This window comes from Gymnodraco acuticeps, unplaced genomic scaffold (genome assembly GCF_902827175.1).
Source record: "Gymnodraco acuticeps unplaced genomic scaffold, fGymAcu1.1, whole genome shotgun sequence".
Taxonomy (NCBI): Eukaryota; Metazoa; Chordata; class Actinopteri; order Perciformes; family Bathydraconidae; genus Gymnodraco; species Gymnodraco acuticeps.
In genome coordinates, this window is record NW_022989742.1 from 245,420 (window position 1) to 258,329 (window position 12,910).

Below are 12,910 nucleotides of genomic sequence, written 5' to 3' on the forward strand. Positions count from 1 at the left end.
CAGTTTCAATGGTATCCCAGATTGTTGTGTCTTTCTGAATTTGTCAAATAGCTTCTGCTACTTATCCACCGTATGAATGTATATTACTTTAATTATAATAGAGTCTAATATCTGGATGTGTGCTATAAAGTCAAAGGCATGTTCAAAGCATTTTTCTTTTGCTGCTTAACTTGGTTATACAGGCATTCAGTGGTATTTCTCTAAAATGCAGCAGGTAAACAAACTCTGAGGCCATCAGAGCAAGCCAAGCTGCATTCCTTAGTTTCTCTGGTTCTTAAGAATACATTTATTTATTCTACTGGGTTTGCAAGAAAAAGTGAGCTATCTCCCACCTCTCCCGCTCTTTGTGTTTTGTTTATCCATGCCCTTTGCTTTTCATTTCTCTCTTAGCCTATACATTTGTCCCCCTTTCATGTTGCTTATCCTTCACTAAACCTCTTTCCTCCTACCCTACACTGATTTTTCCATTCCTTTTTATAATATTGACTTCATCCTTGAAATGTGATCCCTTTACTTGTTTTAGACTTTGCCCCCCACACATGACTTCATCTCCTCTCACAATTTCACACTTGCCTCCCACTTCTTTGATGTTTTTTCTCCCCTCTATCAAACCAATTTTAAACTTGTTTTTCCTATTGCTCCACAGGGACGTGAGGCGTCTGGTGGTAGCCATGTCCAGAGCCAGGCTGGGTCTGTACATCTTCGCCCGGGTGTCGTTGTTCCAGAACTGCTTCGAGCTGACTCCCGTCTTCAACCAGCTCACCGCCCGACCCATGCAGCTGCACATCCGGCCACACGAGTACTACAGCCAGGAACAGCCCGTACGTACACACAGGCACAAAACAGTTTCTCAAAGCGCTTCCTTCTTCTACTCCATTACATTTGGATGATAGTCAAGAACTCAAGCTCTGTATTTGCCAGTTTCCACATAACTGTTGCGCACTCCAAAGCCCCTTGACTCTGCTAATCCTGCCTCTATATTCTGAATGGCATCTTCTCTCCCTTTGTTCCTCGCTGGTTCTAAGTCTTACTGCCACTTCGCCCATAGGCCCTGCCCTGTTAACAGCATTCTGCAGGGGCCATCTGAAAGCATAGGAAACACAGGCCTGGCTATAATTAACCCTCGAAGGTCAGAAGGCTAAAGCACTCTCCCAAATCCCGCCAGGCCAGCATGAGACGACTGTTGTCTGGTCACTGTGTCTCGCTGACTGGCGTGTGTGGCAACATGGCCGTCTAAAATACCCCTCAGCCTGTGACACTTCCACTGACTCCAGAGTGTTCGTCGCCGGGGGGGACAGCTCACACATGCGGCCCTTGCTTAGCCCGTCTATCTGGAGTCGGTAACCCCTGCTGCTTACAGCTTGCTTCAGACTTTTGACTGATCAGAACTTTCACAGGCTGATTCAGAGGCAGAAACTAAACCATAAAGGATGCTGCTTAGTGCTCCATATGGATATAGGCGTATTTACAGCACCGTTGAACAGTATTGGACAGGCCGTAAAGCTTCATGTTTAATCACACTTAATCACTGGGAAACACTTCGACGCCATGATGTTTTTACAGTAATAAAACCACACATGGTTAAGTTTTACAGTACTGATGCCCTGGGGGCCTCTGTGAGCATCAAGCATGTCTTTAGGAGCAAGCAGATTAAACATTCTGCTCGCTTTGCTCCTCAGTTTAGGCTGCACGGCTCTGTCTGCATACTGATACTGTCAATTAAAAACTCCAAACCTCTTGATAGTACGTGAGCAGCAATCGCAGGATACAGTGGGCGAGAAATTTGCTTTCAAATAACGAACATAGTGGAATTGTAATTTCTGTGCACATTTGCATCAAATCAATAGTTAACCATAGTGTGTGTGCTAACAAGACCGATATACATCATTACCATTCCCTTCACGTCATCTTTCTCCTTCCTTCCCTCAGAGAGATGCTTCTGGACAGAAAGACCAAATCATCAAGAACATGCCAGAGATGACCAACATGGTGTACAACATGTACATGCACATGATCCAGACCTCCCAGAAGCACCGACAGGTAAAACATTTCATAAATACAATGAGTGTCAAAGGATGTTTTACTGTATCATTCAAATCAACCAGCAGCATGTTGTCGCTTCGAAAAGGAGAGGCTTATAATCCTTAGAATATTTGAGAGCTGTTACTACTTTGAGTGTACACTTGTTTTACCAACACAATTCTGTCTTACACTTTATTTTAGTCGTAGTGATATTCAACACTAAAGCAGTGCTAAAAGCTGTCACTGTCTCTGTCACTGTTGCTATTTTAGTATTTGTAATGCAGAGCAGTAAATAAGTGAGATGTAAGAGTTGTTGTAGTTTGCGTGTTGAGAATGAACAAGCTGAGCATAGTAAGAGCGCAGGTGATTTTTACACTACGTTCATATTTTATGTGCTGCCTTAAAAAGAGGATTATGGCATGACAGGGGGAGAAGAAATGAGAAAAAGGCTTCTCTGCTGGGAAAGGAATAAATACTACACTGCCATCGTTAAAGATGATTTCCCAGTAGAACGCACTAAGATGTAATAATGTAAATATTTTCCTTTCCACCATTTTTTTTAGCAGCAGCAGCAGAAACTGGCTCTGCCTCCACAACAAACCAAGCCTGATGCTGTGGATGAGGAAGCGTCAGTTAGCGCCGAAGAAAAACCAGAAGAGGAAACCCCCATGGAGCAGGAAACCCCAGAAGGAGAGACAAACCCAGAGCCAAACCCAGAAGGAAAGGCAACCCCAGAGCCAAACCCAGAAGAAGAGGCAACCCCAGAGCCAAACCCAGAAGGAGAGGCAACCCCAGAGCCAAACCCAGAAGGAGAGGCAACCCCAGAGCCAAACCCAGAGGACACCAGTGAGAAGGAGGAGAAGGAGGAGAAGGAGGAACAGCAAGAAGCAGTGAGCCATGCTAAGATGCCAGAGCATCCCGGCAGAGACAGCGACAGTGACGAAGAGGAAAATGAAGAGGAGCAAAAGCAGTAGAGCATCTTCTTCTGGGACTGCTGTCTAATTAAGGGCCTCAGTTATTTAGGGGACCGAGTGGATTGTCCCTTGAGAAAAGATTAGTGGAAAGTCAGTGATTTTTTATTTGTTTCTGCTCAAAGCAGATCCTGGTGATAATGTTTCATTCATTTTTCTATACCATTCAATTTTGTAACCATCAGTCCTTTTTTATTAAAAGAATTGCAAATCCTTCATTGTCTGGGACATGTTTAACTATATGTGCATGAGCTTATAATGCTCCTACAGAGGTTCTAATCTGTATCCCTCTCACACGCACCCTCTCAGACAAATACAGCGTATATTCCACATATTTAAGCCTTGTTAAAATCTCTCTGTCATGATACTTGCATCCATTCATCTGCTTCCACCCTCTGCTTTACACACAAGTCAAATCTGATTGGCTCAGCCTATACCAGCTACAGAAGCTGCGACTAAGCTGCATTTGTAGGTCAGTCACTTCACCCAAGGGTAAGTGTGCATGCTGGGGGATTTGGGCTTTGCCCTCTGGATGTACACATTCACTCAACCAAGCCTTAAATACTCATTCATAACTTTTTGTGGAATACTGACAGCAGAATATCTCATCAGGGGGATCAGTGTCTGGGTTGAGGCTTGACGACCACATTTTGGACATAGTTTAAGGCTCAATATTTGTGTCAACATCAAAAACAAAGCCAAGTTCCAACCCGGGTATCTGTAGTTAAAGGGCTGTAAGAACATTTGTATGTTTAAGAAAATGTATAAAGAAAGCGTAATTAAGGCAAGGCAATTTTATTTATATAGCACTTTTCAGCACGTGGCGATTCAAAGTGCTTTACAGATTAAAAGCAAATGACATTTAAGAACAAATACAACACAAATACATTATTAAAAAGGCATTTAAAAACAGGCATAATAAGCAAAGGTAATGAAATAAATAAACACAGCAGGAACAGAATACATGACTGAAAAGGCATACTGTAGTGTGAGTATGAGCAGCTAAATTAAAAGCAGCGGCAAATAGATGTGTTTTTAGTCGGGATTTAAAAATAGGGAGTGTTTCAGGGGACGTGCATGATTTAGGCAGTTTGTTCCAGATTGTTGGGGCATAATAACTAAAAGCTGCTTTTCCATGTTTAGTGGTTATTCTCGGAACAGAGAGCAGACCCGACCCAGAAGACCTGAGACTCCTGGATGCTTCATAGTGATGGAGGAGGTCGTCTATATACCTCGGTCCTAAGCCATTTAGTGATTTAAAAACTAGCAGTATTATTTTTAAATCAATTCTTTGGTCGATTGGAAGCCAGTGTAATGATCTCAGAACCGGAGTGATGTGATCCACTTTTCTAGTGTCAGTGAGGACTCGAGCAGCAGCGTTCTGAATCAGCTGCAGCTTTCTGATAGATTTTTTAGTGAGCCCTGTGAATACACTTGCAGTAGTCGAGTCTGAAAATAAAAGCATGGACAAGTTTTTCTAAATCCTGTTGCGACATTAGTTTTTTAATCCTTGATATATTCTTCAGACCTAATAACTGTTGTAATGTGACTGTTAAAATTCAGGTCTGAGTCCATCACTACACCCAGATGTCTTGCTTTGTGAGTTCCTTTGTAGTCTGCCGACTGAAGCTCTGTGATTACTTTTAATCGGTCCTTCTTTGCTCCAAAAACAATGATCTCAGTTTGTTTAATTGGAGAAAGTTCTGAGTCATCCAGTCAGTGATGTGCTCAATGCACTTGCTCAGTGTTCTAATCGGAGAATAGTCTCCCGGTGTAATTTTAAAATAAATCTGGGTGTCGTCTGCATAGATGTGATAGCTTAGATCGCTCTTTTTAATAATTTCAGCCAGAGGTAGCATATAAATATTAAAAAGCAAAGGTCCTAAGATGGAGCCTTGAGGAACCCCGCATGACATATTTATCAGGGTTGATTTGTAATTGCCTATTGAGACAAAGTTTGTTCTGTCCTTCAAGTAGGAGCTAAACCAGTTTAGAGCTGTTGCTGAAACTCCCACCCAGTTTTCAAGACGGTCTAACAATATGTTGTGGTCAACAGTATCAAAGGCAGCGCTGAGATCTAATAATACTAACACTGATATTCTGCCACTGTCTGTGTTCAAATGGATGTCATTTAAGACCTTAACAAGTGAAGTCTCAGTGCTGTGGTTAGGTCGAAAGCCCGACTGAAACACATCAAAACCGTCAGTTAAAGACATGAAATTACTCAACTGTTGAAAAACTGCTTTTTCAATCAATTTGCTTAAAAAGGGAAGGTTTGATATTGGCCTGTATTCATTTTGGTTGCGTCTCGGTTATGCTTTTTTAGGAGCGGTTAGATTATTGCAGTTTTCAGGGCCTGTGGAAATACACCTGATTGAAGAGACTTGTTTACTATGTGTAGTATATCTGAGGCCAAGCAATGAAAAACAGTTTTGAAAAATCCTGTCGGGATGATGTCGAGGCTACAGGAGGAGGATTTCAGATGTTGGATAATGTCTTCCTGGTCTTTAGCATTTATCAGACGGAAATGTGTCATGATGTCTGAATTGACTTTAGGTGTACACAGGGACAAAACATTTGCTGTACCTGATACAGAGGCACTGACTGCCTGTCGAATTTGCATGATTTTGTCAGTGAAGAAGGAGGCAAAATCGTTGCAGACCCTGGTGGATAGAAATTCTGAGGCTATCGACACTGGGGGGTTTGTTAGTCTGTTGACGGTAGCAAACAAGGCACGTGAGTTGTTTTTATTTGTGGTAATGATGTCAGAGAAGAACGACTGTCGTGCCTTTTTTATTTCCTGATTATAGAAACCAAGTTTCTCTTTATATATTTCCAAGTGAACCTGGAGATTTGTTTTTCTCCACCTGCGTTCAGCTTTTCTGCACTCAGTTTTTGCTGTTCTCAGAGTCATGGCTTTTCTCCATGGAGATATTTTCTTGCCAGATACTTCCTTTATTTTAATGGGAGCAATGGTATCCATGACATTTGTTATTTTAGAATTAAAATGATGATTAAAACTAGCTCATTTACTGAGAAGTTAGTATGGGCAATTGAGGGAGTAAAAATCTGAGCAAACATTTCCTCTGCATTTTCAGTTAAGTGACGTCTAGTGGTTACCTCTTTCTTAACAGTTGTATGGACGGTAATAGAGCTCTCAAAGAAAACACAGGAATGGTCGGAGAGCGCAACATCACTCACCACAAGCTTAGAGATGTTCAGACCCTTTGATACAATTAAGTCCAGGGTGTGCCCCTTATTGTGCGTCGGACCCTTGACATGCTGAGTCAGTCCAAAATGGTCGATAACACAAAACAGTTCTTTAGCCCCTCTGTCCTCAGGGTTGTCAACATGGATATTAAAATCGCCAAAAATGATTAAACGGTCAAAGTCAATACACACTATAGACAACAACTCGGTAAAATCATCAAAAAAGCTTGCACAGTATTTGGGTGGTCTATAGATGTTTAGGAAAAGAGCTCGAAAGGAGCATTTCAACTGAAGGGCCACATATTCAAAAGAAGCAACGTTTCCATACATAGTCTGCTTGCATTGAAATAAGTCATTAAACAAAATAGCTACTCCACCCCCTTTCTTATATAGTCTTGCCTGACTCATAGAATTAAAGTTGGACAGTATGAAGTTGACTTTTGATTGTGTTCTGGTTTTATGTTTCAGTATTTGTAAGCAACTGTGACTGAAAGAATATTGCTTTTAATTTACTTTGTTATGGTTATACTTTTTTTTAAGAAGGGACGAGTAAAATAAGATGTTCTTCTCCCTGCTCATTTCCACCATGCGCTATAATTATTATTATTTTTAAACAGTATAAGAGTACATGTTTTGTTTTAAAATAACTGCAATGTGTGGAATAAACAAATAAATAAAGCACAAGTCCACTTAAAATGAAGAGGTTAACAAGGTCCACAGCCCTTTAGGCAAAAACACAAGAGTGGAAATGCATTCATTATCATGCACCAGAGGTTGGTTGTTGTTACATCATACCTCGGGCAGGCTGAGGGAGCAGGTCAGCTGCACAGCTGCTCCAGCCTGGCCCAGTCTAAAGACCTGACAGAGAGAACCATGTGTTGATAGATGTGGAGAGACATATTTTCAGCATTCAGTCAAGTGTGGCGCCGCCGCCGTGTAACGTCTATTTGTCCATCTTCTGAGAGCAGGGCACCCCGGGTCGAAGTTTTCGCATGAGTATTTTGGAGTAGTACCTCTCTGTCGGCTGAGGAAAGGATTAGAAGGAGCGGCTAGATAAGGAATATAATCCCTGTCGGCTGAGGCCCCATGTTCAAATTCTTGACAATGTTGGCATAAAGCCTACTAGAACAATGTAATATATCACATGATGGTGAAATATTTCATGATTTGTACTGGACAAATCACAATTACACACATGTTCATGGTGGATTATAGCACTAATTATCTGTCTACAAACACATGACAGCCTGCATACTTTTCGCTGAGTCACATGAGAGTCTTTATTGTGTTATATCCTCCCTCCGCTAACACTTCCTTACTAACTTTCTGCTTTCTCTCAGCCGGACTCATGAGAATTCAGTTGCCTGTGGTGCCTTGTTGTTGTAAATTAGAGCTAACTGGTGGGACGTGACTACTGCTCGCACACAACATCCCTGGAAGTTTCTAGCAGGATTTTGAGAGACTGGAAGACAGACCTACAACCAACAGGACATTTCTCTGCTGAAGGTGAACATGTCTTTTATACTTACACAACGACAGGTATTCATTAGGTTAATAGCTACTCTGCAATGCTTTCACTTTTAACCTTTGCTATGAGCTAGTGTGTGAGAAAGACTAACAGCATGCAGTAGAAGTGTTAATGTATATTTGGTCATGAGCATATGCATTATGGTATTGGTATCTTTATACTGACTTGTAACTTGCCACATAAAAATGTGTTTTATGCTGCAACAAAAATGGCATTGAATCTGAAAAGAGGCATTTTGAATGTAATATTCAGTTATTCAGTCGAGTGGTTAGGAAAAAAGTACCTGTACGAATGTAAGTCATTTTATGGAAGAGCAGCAGAGAGCACTGAAGTGTTTTATTTGTGATTTTATGGTATGACAGAGTCCATTTGTACTGGCTGCACTATTGTATTGTTCCTCTTAAGAAAATGTAGTTGCTGGTGTCTAGTATTTTCTCTTTTTAGTGTAAAGGCATTTCCAAAATCTCGGGTTTACCATCACACACACTCATGTTCAGTGTGTCGTTTATTGCCCAACCCTAAATGACAGTAGTGTCACAACAGGAAATTACACATTGCATCATCAAGAAGATGGTATTTCCTGCCAGGGGGAAGCATCTGACCATTGTGTCTTCTTACAGCTGAATGAGGTTTAGGGAATCCGCCTGACTAGCATGTGACAATTCCACACTCATAAAACCATCAGTTCTACAATTTGAACTTTAAGGCTGGGCCTCAGGGCGGATCTTTGTAGATTTATAGACCACATAAAACATCTACTGTTTGTCATTATATATAAATAAATATATATTTGTATAACTTTTGATTAAAGAGGCAAAATGCTTAGCTTGCTGAAACTGAAAGTTATATTATCAATATCAGTTTTAGTTTTTGTTTAAATATATACGGCACTTTAATCACGCCTGACCTCACAGCTGGTGGTCAGGTTGCTATCAGTTAGCAAACGAATACATTTCACCAGTATAAACGATATACATATACAGTATAGTATATGTGTAGATGCATAAATTATCAAGTTGGAAGTGTTCACAAATTGCACTGCATTCCAATTAGCTACTTTTCATTGCGGACGATACAACAGGCAATGTTATGGCTTAAAACAGCAGCAAATCATACTCCTGGCCTGGGTCACTGTTTGTGATCGGCGTTGACAGATAAAGTAATGCTCATTACTAAAGTTATGCATGATCTCCGCTGATCTGCTATTAGCGGGTGACTAATGTGCCAGCGTTGGTCTTCGACACCCCGTGAGTGGGCGGCCTGCTGACCCTCGAAGGCAGACAGGACTGGTGGTTATTGCTTGTGGTTGCCAGTGTGACGGCCCCTAGGCCTCAGATCCAATTCCTTGGTCAGCCACTCCCCCCAATCAGGAGAGATTGCTGACACCTGATTCAGGTTGACTGCGCAGCTACAAGTATGGGTGCCTGAGCAGTCAGTCTCTCTCTCCTCTTGGGTTGCTTGGCACTACTGGATCTTGGTTTGTTTGTCTTTGCTTTATCTACTGATGCATATTCACACACATTACTGATTAACTGACTTCATAGTTAACTTAGTTTCTTTAAATAAATGTACTTTAATTGGATATGAATCGTGTGTGTTCTCCTTCTTTTGTCCGTCCTTGAGCCAGGGCGTGACACCAGTTTATCATGCTTTGTATAGGCCAATGCTTAATCCTGACAACCTACCAGATCATCAAACCGGGCATGTTTCATTCTGATAATCTGCTATCTTCACTAAAGAGTCACGGCTTCACACAGCATCACACTCGGATGCTATTGTAGTGACTGAGTGTTTTTACTGAACCCAAAGTGCACTTCTGCCAGGCTCCCACACATTTCAAAGCTCAGTTATAGCTGTATGAGTTTTGCTCTGCAAGTCATCCTGTTGTCCACTTTGATCTCCCACTCTCATTTCCCTCTCTACCTCCCAGACTAGGATGGCAGATAGCGGGTCGTGTTTGTGGAGCATCATCTGGCTGGTGGTTCTGCTCTTCATCGGCTGGCCCCTCAGCATCCTCCTCGGGGGTCTCTACGGTCTCTTCTGCCCCCTCACCACCTGCCTCGGCCTGGACAGACTCTCTGATCTGCTCCTGGAGGGGGCCAACCTGGGCCGCACCTGTGCCAATAACATGAGGCACAGCAAGCCTATGTGTTAAAATCCACCCAGAACCAGAGATGGGGGGGGGGGGAGATTGGTGCTTTTCGACTGAAAAACATCCTTTGCTTTAAGGGGAATCATACCTTTATTTGTCCCACAGAGGGGTTAATATCTGTTTCATGTGGAGATGTCATCAGATGATTGGCACTCAATACAGCAAGGAACTGTTTAGCAAGTTATGTAACAAAGTTCCAGAAGGTTTTCAAAATAGATTCCCCGTGATCTGTTAACATGTAATTAACCACGGATTTGAAATTTGTATGGGTATGTCTGGAAGAAAATAGGCTTTGTGTTCATGGTCTGTTTGCTGTTTAATTCATGATGACACTGCATGCAGAAGATAAGAATGAAAATGGCATTTTAACAATGGAAATGCTTAGACTTGTAAATGACTGTATGGAAACTTTTAATGCGATTAAATAGCTTTGAAGTTGCCCTCTGTATTTGTCGACTGACTTATTGCACAAAGTATTTGGTTGGAAATCCATGTTGGAGAATTTGAAGGTAAATGGAGATGCAGAACAAGCAGGAGATATAAACAGATGGATTTATAGTTTCCTTTGATATTTCTGTTTACCTGCTTTTATCCTTAGGTCATAGGAGATAGAAAAAAAAGTAAATAACATGACTTTGCAGAAAGTGTAAGACTTTCTCTAGAAAAACTTTAAACTTTGACGTGGCGACTGCTTTGGGGCGACCCATTGTTTTAAGGGTTGTCAAATATACTTCAATCATTGTTTGAAAACAGGAGTGTATATTTAGGCTCCCTATTGCAACTGGATAAGGGCTCAATAAGTAAGATTGTTATTAAAGTTACAAGGTTTAGGTCTCTTTCTTCCACTATGGCCTTTGAAAACAAACTTAAGTAAAGCTGGAAAGGTTTTGACCAAATGCTGTGAAGTATGATCCATTGTTTGATGGCTGCACTGAAGTTTTGACATTGTGGGTTCATGCCTCAGTAAGTTATTACATTCTGAAAGCCAACACCCAGAGGAAAGGCTGAAAAGTTCTCAGAAGAACTTTGGAAAGTGAGGAGCACTGAGTATAATTATGAGCCCTGAGCTAAAAACTGAAAGCTGGCTTCTCTTAGCACACTGAAAGTTGACATTTCGTTTTTCACAGGACAGTAACGTAAAACTTAAGTACATTATTCTACTCTATGGAGATTTTAAAGTTGTTTGTGCTCATGATGAGAGGCTTTTTATCGCCTGCTTCATTCTGTAAATAATCCACAAATTATGTCTTATATCTGCACATTTCTCTCTTTAATCGATTAGATTTTCTATGTATATTAAATTAACAAATACATTTCACTGCAAACTTAATAGCAGTTCAGTGCAGCAGCTCATTTTCCTGCTTTGATCGTTGTATAATACACGTTGGAAGCTGGTGAGACAAAGATGAAACACCGTCCAAAAATAATAGTGCAACAACCAATGGGCACATTAATGTACAACTCAACTATTTGGGGTGGAATCCTTTAAGCGATGCTAAAGGCTAAAGCAAATGTAGCTTCATAACACAATCCCTGGGGGTTGCATGTCTTACAAAAAGAATGTTCAAATGACATGTCGAAATGTTCAGCATATGCACGACGAGAGAGCAAAATCCTATTTAGCTGAACGTATTCTCGGCTAGGTGTTTAAACTCACTGACTCTCCTATCAGTTTGGACTGACAGGGTACTTAGGGATACCTTTAAAAAGCACCCAAAAATACTCTTGCTGAGCAGCCTTCCTACAAATCTGGGTATCTGTCTATTTTGTAGCTTATTTAAATTGTATTCATGAATATTTCATTTTTAATCCAAATCGCTTTTTAACCTCATTTTCTACCCCTCACTTTTGCAGATGCACAGACTGACCTCACTTATTCAGATACATTAGTTGAAAAAATGCAATATTTATGTGAGTGTCATGGGAGACCTAGATTTATTTGTCTGCCCGGTTCTGCTCCCAAACATCCGGGGGAAAGAAGTCACGAGCCAAATAAAAAAAGCGTCCGATTTTAGTTTCTCGGTTGGCAGAGGACACAGTAGGCGAGAGAGAGAGAGAGAGAGAGAGAGAGAGAGAGAGAGAGAGAGAGAGAGAGAGAGAGAGAGAGAGAGAGAGAGAGAGAGAGAGAGAGAGAGAGAGAGAGAGAGAGAGAGAGAGAGAGAGAGAGAGAGAGAGGCCTCCTCATTCAATTAACCACATACTGCTCTGTAATTTCAGCCTCAGATTTACACACACATGCACACACAACATACACTATGAAATGGCTGGGAGGCAGTGACGTGCGGTGAGGTTCATGGCTGGTGAGGCACTGACTCTTTCAGAGTCAGATTTACAAATATTATATTCTGACCTTAATCGAAATATTCTGTTATTTTCAAAAGCTTTTTTGGTCTGATGTTTCGATTCATTTTAAACAGACCGTTCAACAAAAGGATACCCACAATCTAAATATTGGATTGTTCTTTCTTAGTAAGAACCAATTTTCATTACCAATGTGGTCTTACCTTGACTTGAAGATGAAGTCCATGCTATCCTTCTGGACAAGGACTTGATTGATTGATTGAAAAGTTTATTAACAGCTTGTATATTGGGTACAGTACAGTACAGCTCAAAACATACAATTGTTAAGGGGATGCAGACCAGAGAAATACTTTCGTCTTGTTTACATCAGGGTCCCCCATTTCCAATTCGTCATGTCATTTAAGACATATAAGACATATTTGACATACAGATGGCTTATTTACAATTTACATACAGGTGGGTTTTTTTACATACAGATTGCTTGTTTACAATTTTCATTTTAGATTTTGTTCTAATACATCCTAACCGGACATTTAAGACATACCAAGTCTACAGATATACAGTTAGTAACATAGTCTAAAATGCGAGTATAGATGGGGGGGGGGGAGCTGTCCATTGACAACAATCTCTATTACTTTTTTGTAAAAGTCCTCCTTATCTTCCTCTAGTTTCAAAAGTCTAGTTTGTTGTTCGCGTCTATACCGTCCATAGATACCGTCTCTGCGT

At 41.0% G+C, this 12,910-nt stretch overlaps 1 protein-coding gene and 1 long non-coding RNA gene across 4 annotated transcripts in view; both read left to right on the forward strand.

Annotated features, from left to right (window-relative positions):
* Window positions 1-3,209, forward strand: part of aqr (aquarius intron-binding spliceosomal factor) — a 51,063-nt gene extending 47,854 nt beyond the window's left edge. The window contains exons 34-36 of one of the 2 annotated variants that reach the window (XM_034211296.1): window positions 647-821; window positions 1,930-2,040; window positions 2,586-3,209. In XM_034211296.1, the coding sequence (XP_034067187.1) occupies window positions 647-821; window positions 1,930-2,040; window positions 2,586-2,996 (697 nt within the window). In that variant the 3' untranslated portion in view covers window positions 2,997-3,209. The remainder of the gene's footprint in view (window positions 1-646; window positions 822-1,929; window positions 2,041-2,585) is intronic. The other variant, XM_034212073.1, reaches the window with a different exon arrangement.
* A 2,480-nt stretch (window positions 3,210-5,689) lies between these two features.
* LOC117533342 lies at window positions 5,690-10,323 on the forward strand. Of its 2 annotated transcripts, XR_004567116.1 has the most exons (3): window positions 5,690-5,729; window positions 7,544-7,709; window positions 9,662-10,323. It is a non-coding gene; the product is annotated as an uncharacterized LOC117533342 (long non-coding RNA). The 2 variants fall into 2 exon arrangements; XR_004567081.1 differs by lacking the exon at window positions 5,690-5,729 and having other exon boundaries at window positions 7,504-7,709.
* The last annotated feature ends 2,587 nt before the right edge of the window (window positions 10,324-12,910 follow it).